Source organism: Trachemys scripta, chromosome 1, assembly GCF_013100865.1.
Source record: "Trachemys scripta elegans isolate TJP31775 chromosome 1, CAS_Tse_1.0, whole genome shotgun sequence".
NCBI lineage: Eukaryota > Metazoa > Chordata > Testudines > Emydidae > Trachemys > Trachemys scripta.
Window position 1 is genome coordinate 109,726,824 of NC_048298.1, and position 17,372 is coordinate 109,744,195.

The window sequence follows — 17,372 nt, forward strand, 5'->3', positions numbered from 1 at the left end:
TTGGCCAGATTTTGATTTTGGTTTCACTGCTGCAAATCTGGATTACCTTCATTGCCTTCAGTGGAGTTGCTCTGGCTTTACAATGGTGTGATTGAGAACAGAATCTGGCCCCAGTTGTCTGATGATGATTTTTAAACAAATCAACTCCAGTAAAGTAAGATCACTCCAGAAATAACATTTTAGTTTTCAGCATAACTCAGCGAGGTTCTCGCTTGGTTACAGATTCTGCAGTAAAAGAAAACATTCCTGAAGGCGGGTTCCTTTCCAAATGTTCTAGCAAGGATAAAGTTGTACACGATGGAAAATTGAATATATTTATAGGTTTTACAAATAACTTGGTAATGCATAGGTGCTAAGAAGGAATTCCATACCTTTTGCCTATATCTTCTGTGTCTTTTTTCAGCCATGCTGCTTGATGTATCAGTTTGCCTTTTTGCAACCAACACAACCATTTTAGAGAACATAGTCAGGAACCAATTTACAAAAATGACTACTAATTTTGGGTGTCCACTTCAGATACTAAGTGCCTAATTTTCAGAGATACTGAGCACTCTCAGCTGCCACTGACTTGGCAGTTGTGGATGCTTATGTCTGAAAATCAATCCCTGTTTCTCAAGTTGGGCACCCAAGAGATCCAAATTAGTGGACACTTCTTCATTCATTTCAGCTCTGAGGAAGAGAAGCATTTCAATGAATGAAGATGAATTGAAAACACCTCGCTAATGGTGCTTGTGGTCAGAATATTATTAAAGATACAAAAAAAAGTGAAAATAATACTATTTTATCTAATAGTTAAAGTTCAATAGTAATAATATTATTTTATGTTTATCTAGTTCCTTTGAAGCACTGTGGGATACATGGACTGTAGATTGGGCCGCTCGCCATCAAAAAGGTATAAAGTAGAGCTGACGAAAGAATGGCAATTCTGTCTTGCAAAAACTTCTGGGGTTTCAAAATTTGTTTTCATTCTTCATTGGAATGAGAACAAAAACCTTTCAAAAGTTTTCATGAAACAGAATTGTGTTGAAATGTCTATTTTCAGATTGAAAAGGTCAGGTTTCCAGTTCAGGTCTCTTTCTCTCTCTCTCCACCCTGGACCTCAGAATCCTTCCTGATGAAAAAATTGTTGAAATCGATACATTTCCATGAAACGTTTCAGTTTTGATGAAACAACATATTCTGATGAAGTATATTTAGTTGAAAATCTTCCAACCAGCTCTGGTATAAAGGATCTGTTGGAAGGAAAAATTCATCAAGAATGAATGCATGGTACAGGGGGGATAAGTGTGGGGGATTCCTGGAGAGAGAGAATGGAATTTGGGGTGTATCTGATTACAGGGGGGTGGTTTTGTGTGTGTGATGCAAATAGGGGTTAGTGATGCAAATGGCAAGGGGTGGTGGAAAGTGAGGGTTGCCTTGGGGAGATTGTGACCTCCTCTCGGCACTGTGATGCTGTAGGGCACCAGCTGGTGTGGGATGCATGGCATGGGCTCCCTCCTATCAAGCTGCTTAGAGTGATACAGCAGTGGAAACATCACTATCCAAAGCTGCTGCTTCTCATCCGAAAGGGTAGTCCGCACCACTAGAGGCACTATGGTAAGGATGAATGCAGCAACTCCCCATTCAAGGAGGGAACAAGGTATTCTGGGAATGTGAGGACACAAGACTGTATTTTCTCTACTACCTGCTCTGGAGCTGGGTGAGAGGGAGAGGATTGTGGTTGCTTTTTGCTTCAGTGTTTGGAATCTGGGATGGGGGAGAAGCGGGGTGAATGGGACCAGAGATTGATGTCTTTGATTGATAGACTATAAGGTCTGCAGAGACCTAGTAATTCACCTAGTTACTCCTGCACTGAGCCCAATCATTTGCAACTGAACTTGAGTAAACTTTTTAGAAAGATATCCAGCTTTGATTTAAAGACTTAGCGCGAGGGAGAATGTACTACACCCCTGGCTAAGGTGTTCCAATGTTTAATGACCCTCATTTAACAACTTATGCCTTATTTCCAGTATGAATTTTCCTAACTTCAGGTTCCAGCAATTTTATCTTGTTACGCTTTTGACAGCTAGATTGAAGAGTCCTCTGGTTAGTACCAGTTACCTTCTTCCTGTGTAGGTATTTAGAGGCCATGATCAAGTTGCCACTGTAAGGTGTGTCCTCCAGTCCTGGAATAATTCTTGCAGCTCTTTACTAAATCCTCTGCAACTCTTCAATAATTGGACCAAGTCTGGCATGCACAGGGTTTGGATGCTCCTGGCCCCAGACCCTGTGATGCACTAGGTGGAGGCTTTTTATTCTGCTCCATCTCATAACAGGGGAACTGAAATGCTGGATTTGAGAAGCTAACCCTCACAGGTGCAAAGGGGATGAAGAAGCAGATATTATTTGGGGAGGGACTAATACTTCCTTTTCCATCCCCCTCTTCCTCCAACACACACATACTTTAAAACATGCTGGCAAGGTTTGCATTTTTAACTGAGGCGTGAACTTTTTTTAACTTAATAATTTTTTTAAAGTACACTGTACCCTCAATATATCCAGATGACACACGATGAAATGCCTATAATCTAGAAAATGACAATGTTAAGTACATTTGGATTCTTACAGGGTATGTGTACATGTCATTTTTTTATTCAATCCATAACTTCAAGCAATACCAAAGTAATAAATACATCCAGATTAAAACTGACAAAATTACATCTGATTAAAGGGAAAAAAAACTATACTTCTAAATTGTATTGTTATTTTTGACAACACAGAGGGAAATCCAGGAGAGTGGTGAGATAGTTCAGGGTGCAGAGAAATAGTTCATGGACACGTACAGTATACATTTTCAGAAGGGGCTAGTGATGTTGGGTCCTCAACATGAGACATCACCGAAGCCCGAATCTCAGAAAGGGCTGAATACTCACCCACAGAAAAATCAAGCTCATTAAAGGGTCTCAGTTTGTAACCCCAACAGTAGAGGCATCCAAAATCATTAGCCACTTTTGAAAATTTAGATCGTATTAGAAAATGTGAGCACCCATTCAATGGTGCCCACAGTCCTAGTTATGACATCATACCCCTGCTGATCATCAATGGTTTGTGTCACAGACCCCTGACCTCACTGACAGGACAAGGGAGAGACTCGTGCTATTTATCACAGAAAGCACATGAGATTTATAGTGTGTCAAATACAGGCTGGGAAAAACAGTGAGGCAAATTCATCCTGGGTGGAACACCATTACATCAGTGGAATTACGAAGAGGAGGAATTTGGTCTTACACCTCTTAACTATTTGGTGCCTGCTGTTTATGATTCTGTGTCTTTACTTTAGTAACATAGAATGGTTCTCATAATAGGAATCTAGAAATGACACAAAACTAAGAGAAATGTAAAAGAGGCCATAATTTCAGGAACATAATTAACAAACTTTTTTTCTGATTATTTTTAACTTAACTCCTCATTTATGTCCCGTTCATCCTTTTGATTCTCATCTAAACTAAAATCCCTTTACACTGTGCTGGCAGTATAAAGCAGCCTTCAAGTGGGTGTAAACATAATTTATTCCCACTTTAAGGCCGTTTTACCCTGCCACAGTGGGGTAAAAGGGGTTTAGTATAAATGAGAATCAGGCCCAGTCTGGGTGTGAGAAGGGTAGCAACCCCTCCAAAACATATAGTCTGAAAGAGAAATGGTCAAAGCCTACTGAAATAAATGGAAGCACTCCCATTTCACTCCCACTTCAATAAGCACAATTGAATTAGCCATTATTCCATGGAAATGCTCATGCTTACAATTAGCAATAGCATATTCTGTCCATAGGACTCCTGAAGAACTATGATGGGAAGAAAACATTTCCAATTAATTTCCTTTCATTTTGGTCCCTACAATTATATTTAAATTCTCTCCTAGTACAGGGCTTTGCTCTGGAGTTCCATCCCCCACCACACACACAGCTTCACCATCTACTTAGATGGCTCTAACAACATGTGTGGACTTATGGTAGTGAGTACATATGAAAAACAACAAGGTAGCTGCTACCTTGAAGATAAGACTCTACCTCAATACAGATGAAGCCTAAATCAGACTGTGCTCTAAATGTCTGCAAACTGTATAGGGTCTGGTCTTCTAGTACTGTAGTGCGGATACAGTTAATAAGAGCAAATGTGAACCCCAGACTCTTAGACGAGTTTGGAGTAGGGTCAGGATTTAAATATCCTACAGAGATCAGTTTACTATCCCTGGGACTCTGAGGAAGGTCCACTCTCTTCATTGTTAAAGGAACAGTAACTTATTTTAAAGCCATTTACTTTGAAACTCCCCATTTCAAATCTCTTGCTTCTCTTGGCATTTCTCCTTTGTCAGTCAGAGCATTTCCAAATTGTAGCAAGTGTAGCGAAGAAAAGGGTTTCATGCAAATCTGCTCTGCCATTGGGATTCATCACAGGGAGCTGATTTAAAAGGTAGAGTTAAGATATTCACTGGAAAGGAAAAAGATCTGATTAGGGGAAAAGGAGGCAGATCTGCAGCCTTTATGAGGCACAAGTCCTATTATGAAATGAATAACTCTCCAGAACAAGCTCCCCGCTGTGTGAGAAGATATAGAAAGAAGGTTGATTACCAGAAAACAGCTCCTGTCTTCATATGAACTGGGTAGAGGTTTTTCCTTTTTTGATGAATGAGCTGGCATATTCAACTTACACCTCTACCCCGATATAACACGAATTCGGATATAACGAGGTAAAGCAGTGCTCCGGGTGGGCGGGGCTGCGCGCTCCGGTGGATCAAAGCAAGTTCAATATTACGCGGTTTCACCTATAATGCAATAAGATTTTTTGGCTCCCGAGGACAGCATTATATTGGGGTAGAGGTGTATTTACAGACTGTGCTCATTATAACAGCAGGAGAAGACACGGGCCAGAAAACAGAATGAAATCCTACCTCATCTGACTCTTTCACTCACTAAAAACAAAAACAAAAATCTTATTTGTGTTTAAATAAAAATAGAACATGGCTTCACTCCTAGCTTTGGGTTTGGTTCTTGAAAACCTGAGACATGGTCAACAAGGTTTTATAAAATATGGTTGTACCTTTAGCTCAGATTGGCTAATCTGTCAGGGAGTATAAACTTGAGTTAGCACAACTCGTCCATGACTGCTCTGCTGTGTGGCCCCAGGCTAGCGCCACTTGAATTCCCCACCATGTGCCCAAGCAGGACAGAGAATTTCTACCATAATTCACTGAGAAAGAAATCATATTACATCACAGCTTGCAGCATTGTAAAGAACCATGTGATATGCCCCCAGAAGTTTTAATGCCATACGAGTGAGTGGAGCATCAACGTGGACACCAGAGATTGAGAGGTGTTTGACAGTGTGGCTGCTCTCATTTGAGCTAGTTTAACTCCAGAGGAGTAATTCAAGTGTAGATAACACAAGTTCACGCTGCAGTGAAGACATACCCTACGACTGACTAGGAAGTGCTTGCTAAAATATCTTATGTTTGAATATACCTCATCCAGCAGCAGTGCTCACCAAAAGGGCTTTTTGTAATTCTTACTCATTGGTGGTCAATAGCGCAACCTTCGGGGCAAGAGACATTTATTTTGTTTAGCATTTAATTCTTTTTGTTTTGTGTTTTAGTTTTATGTACCATAATTATAGTGCCTTGCTGACATGGCAATAACCACTTTGGAAATTAGTGAAATATATATACACGTGCTTGCTCAAAATATGCTTCAATGACACTGACAGCACAGCCATGTCTAAATGTGCAAGGTGCACACCTGTAAGTGTGTGAGTATGAGCTCTCAGGAGATAAGATCTTTCACATGTGAAACTAAAGTGCCAAGGGAATGAGGCTGAGTCAACAACTCCTTGAGCTGGGCACTGATGAAAGCAGTTTTCCCATCCTCCAGTCCAGTCTCCCAGTTGAGGGCTAAGGGCTCAGAAGACACCTCATCCCTGTTGAGTTATATATAGTTAGAAAATGCTGCATGCTGTGTCAGGTCCCAGCCAAGAATAAAAATAAATGGACCTTGCACATGCTGTTCATTTGGGATCTGTCACAGTGTATACATGTTTGTGTGCGTATATGTATGTGTACACATGAGGGCATGTATTTGGTGTACACAGGTATGTGTGTGAGTGCCTGAAAATCTCCATTTTTCTTTGTGATTTGCTATTTATGTCCTTGTGTAGCTTTGCAGAAAAATACATTCGCCATCCTATTTGTAAATAAGAGTTGGAACTTCTACTACAGGCAGAGAACAGAGGCTAGGCCCCATTTCCATGGGTCCATGTGCACACCAGTTCCAGTTGGGTATGCGAGGTTGGAGACTCCAAACCAGAGGTTGGTTTGGGATTTCTGAATGCAGCTATGACACGCATATGTGACTATCAGAAGGGAGAAGGGTTGATGTGTATTAATTCTTCTGACCTGTGCTTTGTTCTCCCTACAGCGTGAGTGCATCTCTGTTCATGTTGGCCAGGCTGGAGTTCAGATTGGCAATGCATGCTGGGAACTTTTCTGTCTGGAACATGGCATTCAGCCAGATGGTACCTTCAAGAATCAGTTCAACAAAGTCAACAATGATGATTCCTTTGCCACATTTTTCAGAGAGACAGGCACAGGAAAGCATGTGCCACGGGCTATTATGGTAGACTTGGAGCAAACTGTAGTAGGTCAGTATAAAATTAACAATGGAAAATGGAAAAGATCCTACTCTTATGTGGGTCGGGGTTGGGGTCTAGCTGTCTCCAGCGTATTGGTGGGGCAGTCCCTTCTTTGCATTTCAGTGTGACCCCATAACTGGGATAAAGTTTTTAATGCCAGGCAGTTATAAACACTCATCTCTCAAAGGAGATTAAGTCTACTGATGAGAGAAGGGGAGAACACTGAATAAACTTTCCCATAAATGCCCCACCTTGCTGTTAGCTGAGTCAGGAGGTTAACATTGCTAAGTATGCTAAGAGTACCTCTCCTCATAAGATCCTCTAACTCTGATCTTGTTTGGGGTGATATTTTCCTTTGCCATTTGGGTGTAGTTCAGATTGGAGACATGAGAAGCTGCTGCTGGTGGTAGGTGTTTCCTGAGAATTTCCCATCCCTTTTTTCCGCAAATCTCTCTTTTCTGATGACTTGCCCTCTGGCCAGGTGATTTCATTCCTGGCCAGGCACAAGTCATTCCATAAATTGGCTAATTCTGCTAAGAGAAAGAGACTGGCTTATAAAGCAACATTCACTTCTCCCTTCAGAATTTAGAGAGCATCATCTCTGTGACACACCTTCATTTTTGTACAAACTCAAGGATATTCCTAACAGCCTGGTCTCCCATGTCACGTGCCTGCCAACAAACAGCACTGCCAATTAACAACTATTTGGGGAGTTCAACAAAAATCATCAAAATTGGAGTGTGTCCATTCAAGGCTTCTTATGGGTTCTCTTTCTTGGACAGATGAAGTGCGGACTGGCACTTACCGTCAGCTTTTCCATCCAGAACAGCTGATCACTGGAAAGGAAGATGCAGCTAATAACTATGCCCGTGGTCACTATACCATTGGCAAAGACAGAATTGACTTGGCATTAGATCGTATCCGTAAACTGGTAAGTGATAGTACATCAGAAACAAGATTTGGGGTTGGTGAGCAGGTGAATAGGACATATATGTCAACTGGCAGCTCTTGTTTTGCTCCCAATAGTGTCATTGGTTCAGAGTAGAGATTGATTGTATTGTAGGTCAGTTCCCAGATGGATGGAAGACTCAGACAGAAGCCTAAGATGTAGGTTTCTGCAGCTTAAATACTTCACATTTATCACTGTAACAGCAAACCAGTAGTGATACCTATGGAGCCCACACCATTATGTAAGAGGTTGTTATCCAGTCTTTTCCCAGGAAGACCTGGGCTGATCTCCATGCTGTGTTTTGGATACAGATGTCCCAGCTTCAATTTCAGGATGCGCTCATGGAAGTCTCAGAGATGTAGACTGATTCCTTTTGTTCTCTGTTTGGCTTTTCAGGCCGATGCCTGTTCTGGGCTACAGGGATTCCTGATTTTCCACAGCTTTGGTGGGGGCACTGGCTCTGGCTTTACCTCCTTGTTGATGGAACGCCTCTCCCTGGATTATGGCAAGAAGTCCAAACTGGAGTTTGCCATCTACCCAGCCCCTCAAGTCTCCACTGCCGTAGTGGAGCCGTACAACTCCATCCTGACCACTCACACCACCCTGGAGCATTCAGACTGCGCCTTCATGGTGGACAACGAGGCCATCTATGACATCTGCTGTCGCAACTTGGACATTGAGCGCCCCACTTACACCAACCTTAACCGTCTCATCAGCCAGATAGTCTCATCAATCACTGCCTCTCTGCGCTTCGATGGTGCCCTCAATGTGGATCTGACAGAGTTTCAGACCAATCTGGTGCCTTACCCTCGCATCCACTTCCCCTTGGTAACATATGCACCCATCATCTCCTCCGAGAGAGCTTACCACGAGCAGCTGTCAGTGGCGGAAATCACCAGTTCCTGCTTTGAACCCAACAACCAGATGGTGAAGTGTGATCCACGTCATGGAAAATACATGGCCTGCTGCATGCTGTACCGCGGTGACGTGGTCCCCAAAGATGTCAACGTAGCTATTGCTGCCATCAAGACCAAGAGAACTATCCAGTTTGTGGACTGGTGTCCAACAGGCTTCAAGGTGAGAGGGACAGAGACACACTGGTACTGTATGTTAAGAGATATTGTCAAGTAGTCCAGCCCAAATTGTGATTTCAACTCTTGAACATTTTCCATTTGTGAGAAAAGGGAATGCTTAGAAGTGTGTGTGTGCATGTGTGTGTGTGTGTATGTGCATATATAATCTTCAGTGACACCTTTGGAGAATGAACATATCCTACTTACACAGTCTCTCAAGCAGTCACCTAACTGGCAGTCTGGAAAATGTCAACTCTATAAGTGTTTAGCAGATGGGGAGACTGTTCTCTAGACTAGTAATATATTTTGTTAAAAACAAGAGAATAAATTCTGGTAAGTGAAACATTAGGAGCATTTCTCTGTGAACATTCTTTTTTTAAATAGCCTCCAGTTTCACATAGTTCTCCACACATTGTATGCTCCCCTTACTGCCTATGCAACAGCACTGACTGGCCTGATTTCCAGACCAATGCTGTCAAAAGCAATAATGGAAAAATTAATCTATTTTTCTCATACGTATTAATGGGCTCTGAATTTGAAGATTTGTAGGGGGAAACACTTACTGTATTAGTTCAGACAGAATAGCTGTGGGCTCAGTAAGCAGCAGCAGTTAAAAAAAGCAAGTAAGATGCTGGTGTGCATTAAAAGGAAAAAAATAAAGATGATTGTAATGATGATTATAATGTCTCTGTGCTCCCTGACCTCATGTCCAGTTTTGGTTGCTATCCCTTGTTCTCATGGGTTATAGCTGAGAAATGAATAGTCCAAAAAGGGCAACCTGGATGACTTTTGCCATTATGGTAATTTAATACTGTGGTTTCAGCCCCCAAACCCCTCTCTTTCCAACCACGTATGAGGCTACTCTGACTTTTCCACCATGTTTATTTGACTTTTGTTGTCTCTCTGGATCCTCTTTTCTCCCTCACTCTTTTCCCTCCATCTTTCTTGTTCTTATTACCAGGTTGGAATCAATTACCAGCCTCCCACAATAACACCTGGAGGAGACCTGGCCCAAGTGGAACGTGCCGTCTGCATGCTAAGCAACACCACAGCCATCGCTGAGGCCTGGGCCAGGCTGGACCACAAGTTTGATCTGATGTATGCCAAGAGGGCATTTGTGCACTGGTATGTTGGTGAAGGCATGGAGGAAGGGGAGTTTGCAGAGGCCCGAGAGGACTTGTCTGCACTGGAGAAGGACTACGAGGAAGTGGGAACGAACTCATTTGGAGAAGAAAATGACGGGGAGGAATTTTGAAATACACTTTGCCCCTTGCTGCATGCAGGATTGTCTTTGTGTCTTTTTACTGCATGTGTCTGCATTCCTGTTTGTTTTATACACCCAACAGTTCCCATAGACTGAATATTATGAGGTCCATGTTCCAAGAATGCTCTTTCCTACCCCTCAAATCACGGGACAATGATCATATGAGATATGTCCACCTGCTCCTAAGTCATAATTCCTAGGAAGACAACAAACCTTAGATATCCTGCCAATGCACCCTGGGAGAAAGTTTCTTTTTGAGCCGAGTCCCACTGTATTATAATGTAATATTTACTATAATTTATTCATCTAAGGATTCACTCATGCATCTCCAATATCATTATTTGACAAGTTTTATTTGTAATATTTGCTTTAAAATGCTATATACAGTTGTGGCAGTGAGACTTTGAAAAGATAGAGGATTGCTATTGCAGGAACCAATGTTACTGAGCAGCAATGCTTATCCATAGGTTCAAATTAGTTGGAAGATAAGTCAATAAAGCCTTCCTAGTTTACAATGCTATGAGACCCCTCAGACTATTTCCTTCTCTTTCAAACATTTGATGTAGGACTCCCTGTTGTAGCTTTCTGAAAACTGTGTAAATGCCTCAGACAGGGCTTTTGCAAATGACAAAGGGTCTGATTTCTCCTGTGTATTAAGTCCCCTTTATACTGTCTTTGTGCTGTAAAGGGCCTTACAGTTAGATTTACCCTTCCTTTTGGATCCCTTATCATACTAGAGCATATAAAGTAGCCTTAATATAAACAAGAATCATGCCCACAATTTTTAAATGTTCATGTGCTTGTTATTTTTAACGTTAAAAAAATACATCTATGACATTAGTCTTCATTCATGATCACTTATATGCAAAATAATAGAAGCTGTTTAACCTGATGGAGTCAAACCAAGATGGCTTTTACAAAGGGAAAGTCACACTTCTCTAACCTAAGTGGATTATCTGAAAAAGTTGGCATAGTAAATAAACAACTTTAAAACAAATAAATAACCAGTTTTTAAACAAGACATTGCCACTTCCCTCATGATCAACTGATAGGAAACAGAGATGTAGAGAGAGATTAATAGTGAAAGGCTTCAGGATATATTTTTAGAAATCATGCACAAAAACATTAAGAACATTAAGGTTGCAAAGTCAACCACTCAAAATTTAAGAAATGCTATAATTAAGATGGTCTGTGCTACCTTAATTCATCCCCCCCTTGTGCATATGCATTATGATATTGTCTTTAAATACATGATCGCATCCTATTTTTCCCACAGGACCCCTGCCTCATTCAGTGCAAGGACGGACAGTGCTCACTTAATGAGCAGCTATTTGATATTTTGTTTTCTCCTAATGTTTTAATGTGTGGCCCCTGGCTATATTTACTTCACAATATTAAACCCTGTTTTGATGACAGAATTATTCATTTCTTCATGGGCTTTCCGTATGCACTTATCATTGTAGAATCAGAGCTTCACACATATTAAATTAAATTATTTTCACAACAACTGTGTGAGTTGAAGGGATGGCATCATTCCCATTTTACAGATAGGAAACTGAGGCACAGAGTGATTAGGCCAAAAGTTTCCACTAATTTTGGGCGTCCAATTTGAGATGAACAGGACCTGATTCTTCAGAGGACTTATTATACAGACCTTTCTATGTTCAAAGCACAGCTCCCACTGACTTCAGTTGTAGCTTTGAATGCTCAGCACATCTGCAAATCAGACCTCAGGATATCAAGCTGGGCACCCTGAAAATGAGGAACACACAGTTAGTGGCCACCTGTGAAAAGTTTGGATTAAGTGACTTGCCCAGAGTCACATAGGAACTTTGTGGCAGAGATAGAATCCAATTCTTCAGGGCAGCATTCAACTGCCTTAACCATGAGACTGTCCTTTCTCTTCCTGCAGTTCCCTGTCTCATTCACTACAGACCTTCCAACTCCTGCAACAAACGAGGAAGGGTCCTATAGACAAACTGTCCTTTACTATACAACCCTGATTCATCCCCAGAGCAGTTCTATCCTTCAGTGCACTGACTGAGGGAGAGGATTTCATGCCCTGGTTAGTAGGCCAAATATAATAAACTGGAAAGCTTGATGTGGCCCCCAAGCCACCAGTTGTCCATCCCTGATTCAGGGCTTGTCTCCATTTACTGAGGATTGACGCTGAGGCGATTGATCCACCAGGGGTTGATTAAACGGGTCTAGTGAAGACCTGCTAAATTGACTGCTGATTGCTCTCCCGTCGACTCCGGTACTCCACTGGAATGAGAAGCATAAGATAAGTTGAAGGGAGAGTTTCTTCCATCGATCCAGCGCGGTGTAGACACTGCTATAAATTGACCTAAGGTACGTCGACTCCAGCTATGTTTTTCATGTAGCTGGAGTTGCGTAACTTAGGTCGACTTAACCCCACAGTGTAGACCTGCCCTTAGATGATTGATCTACAAGAGAATGGCATGCATCTGGGACAACAGAGAAGTATCAGCCTTTCATGAGATAAAGATGTAGTTTACCAGTGCCATCATGCTAGCATATTATAATCCTGCAGCCAAAAGTAAAGTGAAAGTTCAGTACGTTTAGGGGCTATATTGGGCCAAGATTAGGAGGACAGTACTTAAAAGCCTGTATATTATACAAGCAAGGTACTTTCAAATTCAAAGTTCTGATACTCCCAAACAGAGAAAAAGGTTTTAGCTGTTGTGTGGGTGTGTGGACAAATATGTCTCTATGAGACTGTATTTGGTTTTATTACAGATAGTAAATCACTCAAGATTACATTCTACCAAAATCAAAATCCTTTGCCAGAAGTGACAGATGGGAATTAAGGCTGTTACAATATTGATTCAAAATTTTATTCCAACAAAGTATATGCATCAGTGCAGCTGATGCATTATCAAGGCTTTCTCCTAGAGCATATAAGATTTGTAATCTGGCAGCAGAATATGTCTATTTTATAGTTTACACTGTCGCTCCCCACATTTTTCCTCCTTAAGGGGTAGAGGCAGCTTCTGAAAGAGATCCAGACATTATCCACCTTAGACACAATAAGGAGTCATTAAAGTGAACTTGTATAGTGGTACCCAAAGATCTTTGCAAACAGACATTGAAAATTAGGACATGAAGAGCTACCGGTGCTGTGTGGATGTTGGAGAATGTTGATGGCCGGGTGTAGACACAGAAGCAGAACCCACGTCTGCTGCATGTCCACCCTGTCAATTACTGGGCCTTTGGCCAAGGCCAAAACTTATATCCGATACAGATATATCATTAATACCCTGTTGCCATGGTGGGCCATTTGTTGGTTCTTGTTGATTATTGTTCACAGTGGCAGGAAGTGTCCATAGTGAAAAGGTTACACCATCACTATTCTTAATAGTCTTGAGAACATAGTGGAAACATATGGGATATCTAAACTCTTTTTCAGTGACAATGATTCTCAATTTTTGTCCAAGGAATTTTGGTATTTGTTACTGGATAATAGTATTTTGCAAGCCAATAGGAAGGGCGAATGTCAAAATAGAACACTTTGCAAAGTACTTAGAATAGTGCTTAGAAAAGGATCCAAAAAATGAATTCTCACATTTTTTGGCATATCATAATACATCCTATATGATCATACAGAAAAACCCAGCAGAGCTACCCTTTGTTAGGAGATTCCATACCAAAATACCAGAGGTCTCAACAGTTTTAACAGAACAGACTGTATTGAACAAGAAAGAGACTACAAAAGAAACAACAGTGGAAATTTTGAGACCAAGAATACAATTAATCACAGATGACAACTGTCATAGTAGCTGGTATGTAACTGCAACTGAGAGAGCCAATCTCAGATCAGACTGTCGGAAAACAGGGCAGACACCCCAAACTGCTGGTATATTCTGTAATTAGATTTCATCAAACCAGTAATAAACATGCACTCCTGGACTATGTATTAGTCCAACCATGAAGCCACAGACAATCCCCTTAAGCTCTCCAGCCCCTTTTTACCACCCAGACAAACTGGATTTTCTGATGAAAGGTTATTAAAACTGAAATCACCACACATTTAGGTTCTTCCAACCCCAACGGATCGGTCACTTACCCCAGGTCAATGGATGCTTTGGATCACACACCAAAAACAACACTGATAGCTAATACATTTTTAGTTTACTAAAGAAATTTGTTAAGAAAAAGAAATGAGAGTTATTGAAAGGTTAAAGCAGGTAATGTACATAACAGGTGAGTCAAAGTTTGTAAGTCCTAAATGATAGCAGAGATGGGTTTCTGCTTAGTTCTCCATAAATGTCTCAGGACTGCCCAAAATGTCTTTGGGGACCGCTACTCTGTATCTGGGACACCCTCTGACAGCACTGAAATAGATCAGAGATCTAAAGGATCATTTCCAAGATCCAGTATTTTATAGAGCCTGCCCACAGAAGATAAGCCTAAAATAGTTTGGCAGGTGTTCCTAGCACAGCATGGGCTCTTGTTTTGTTGACTCAACACAGAGAAAGTTTGCGGATCTCCCATTGTCCTAGACAATGACCCATGCTTTGAAGTTAACAACCTTCTCATCTAAAGTTCTAAGGCTTCAATCGTGGTTGATGGGCCATCCAATTACAGAGACATACAAAGAGAGGAGGTGTTGCTTTATATATTAAAAATGTATACACTTGGACTGAGGTTGAGATAGAAATAAGAGACAGACTTGTTGAAAGTCTTTGGGTAAGAATAAAAGGGATAAAAAACAAGAGGGATGTCACGGTAGGGGTCTACTACAGAGCACCAAACCATGAAGAAGAGGTGGATGAGGCATTTTTTAAACAACTAACAAAATCATCCAAAGCACAGGACTTGGTGGTGATGGGAGACTTAAACTACCCAGACATCTGTTGGGTAAATAACACATCAGGGCACAGATTATCCAACAAGTTCTTGGAATGTATTGGAGACAATTTTTTATTTCAGAAGGTAGAAAAAGCCACTGGGGGGAGGCTGTTCTAGATTTGATTTTGACAAATAGGGAGGAACTGGTTGAGAATTTGAAAGTGGAAGGCAACTTGGGTGAAAGTGATCATGAAATGGTAGAGTTCATGATTCTAAGGAATGGTAGGAGGGAGAACAACACAATAAAGACAATGGATTTCAAGAAGGCAGACTTTAGTAAACTCAGGGAGTTGGTAGGTAAAATTGCTTGGGAAGCAAATCTAAGGGGAAAAACAATTGAAGACAGTTGGCAGTTTTCCAAAGAGACATTATTAAGGGCACAAGAGCAAACTATCCCACGGCGTAGGAAAGATAGGAAGTATGGCAAGAGACCACGCTGGCTTAACCAGGAGATCTTCAATGATCTAAAACTCAAAAAAGAGTCCTACAAAAAGTGGAAACTCAGTCAAATTATAAAGGATGAATATAAACAAATAACACAAGTATGTAGGGACAAAATTTAAAAAGCCAAGCCACAAAACGAGATCAAACTAGCTAGGGACATAAAAGGAAACAAGAAAACATTCTAAAAATACATTAGAAGCAAGACAAAGACCAAGGACAGAGTAAGCCTGCTACTCAATGAGGGGGGAAAGACAACAACAGAAAATGTGGAAATGGCAGAGTGCTTAATGACTTCTTTGTTTCGGTTTTCACCAAGAAGGTTGATGGCGATTGGACATCTAACATAGTGAATGCCAGTGAAAGTGAGGTAGGATCAGAGTCTAAAAGAGGGAAAGAACAAGTCAAGAATTACTTAGACAAGTTAGATGTCTTGAAATCACCAGGGCCTGATGAAATGTATCCTAGAATACTCAAGGAGCTGACTGAGGAGATATCTGAGCCATTAGCAATTATCTTTGAAAAGTCATGGAAGACAGGAGACATTCCAGAATACTGGAAAAGGGCAAATATAGTGCCCATCTATAAAAAGGGAAATAAGGACAACCCAGGGAATTACAGACCAGTCAGCTTAACTTCTGCACCCGGAAAGATAATGGAGCAAATAATTAAGCAATCAATTTGCAAATACCTAGAATATAATAAGGGGATAAATAACAGTCAGCATGGATTTGTCAAGATCAAATCATGTCAAACCAACCTGATAGCTTTCTTTGACAGGGTAACAAGCTTGTGGATGGGGGGAAGCAGTAGATGTGGTATATCTTGACTTTAGTATGGCTTTTGATACCGTCTTGCATGACCTTCTCATAAACAAACTAGGGAAATGCAAATTAGATGTAGCTACTACAAGGTGGGTGTATAACTGGTTGGAAAATCATTCCCAGAGAGTAGTTATCAGTGGTTCACAGTCATGCTGGAAGGGCATAATGAGTGGGGTCCCGCAGGGATCGGTTCTGGGTCTGGTTCTGTTCAATATCTTCATCAATGATTTAGATAATGGCATAGAGAGTACACTTATAAAGTTTGCGGACGATACCAAACTGGGAGGGGTTTCAAATGCTTTGCAGGATAGGATTAAAATTTGAAATGATCCGGACAAACTGGAGAAATGGTCTGAAGTAAATAGGATGAAGTTCAATAAGGACAAATGCAAAGTACTCCACTTAGGAAGGAACAATCAGTTGCACACATACAAAATGGGAAATGACTGCCTGGGAAGGAGTACTGCGGAAAGGGATCTGGGGGCATAGTGGATCAGAAGCTAAATATGAGTCAACAGTGTAACACTGTTGCAAAAAAACCAAACATGATTCTGGGATGTATTAGCAGGAGTGTTGTAAGCAAGACACGAGAAGTAATTCTTCCGCTCTACTCCGCGCTGATTAGGCCTCAACTGGAGTATTGTGTCCAATTCTGGGAGTCACATTTCAGGAAAGATGTGGACAAACTGGAGAAAGTCTAGAGAAGAGCCACAAAAATGATTAAAGGTCTAGAAAGCATGACCTATGAGGGAAGAGTGAAATTTTTTTTGTTTAGTTTGGAGAAGAGACAACTGAGAGGGGGACATGATAACAGTTTTCAAGTACATAAAAGGTTGTTACAAGGAGGAGGGAGAAAAATTGTTCTTCTTAACTTCTAAGGATAGGACAAGAAGCAGTGGGCTTAAATTGCAGCAAGGGCGGTTTAGGTTGTACTTGAGGAAAAACTTCCTGTCAGAGTGGTTAAGCACTGGAATAAATTGCCTAGGGACAGGGCTGGTGCTACCATTAAGGCAAACTAGGAGGTTGCCTAGGGCGCCAAGATTTGGGGGCGCCAAAAAGCGGTGCCCCCAATTTTTTTTTACAGCGTTCCTGGGCTGGGCTGCCGGCGGCGCGCTGACACGTGCAGCTCAGACTCCCTCTCCCAGCGCAGCGGCCACTTCTCCTGCCTGCCAGGCTTGCGGCACCAATCAGCTGTTTGGCGCCGCAAGCCTAGAAGGGGAGGAGAATTAGAGCGGGGGTGGCATGCTCGGGGAGGAGGCGGAGAAGAGGTGAGCCGGGGTGGGGAGCTGC

At 41.5% G+C, this 17,372-nt stretch overlaps 1 protein-coding gene across 1 annotated transcript; it reads left to right on the forward strand.

The window, feature by feature from the left end:
- Positions 1 to 6,427: 6,427 nt before the first annotated feature.
- Positions 6,428 to 11,363, forward strand: LOC117882776 (tubulin alpha-4 chain). Its single transcript, XM_034781557.1, has 4 exons — positions 6,428 to 6,668; positions 7,442 to 7,590; positions 8,005 to 8,685; positions 9,643 to 11,363. Exons 1-4 carry the CDS (start codon positions 6,641 to 6,643, stop codon positions 9,934 to 9,936), a joined length of 1,152 nt encoding a protein of 383 aa, XP_034637448.1. The 5' UTR covers positions 6,428 to 6,640; the 3' UTR covers positions 9,937 to 11,363.
- Positions 11,364 to 17,372: the final 6,009 nt, after the last annotated feature.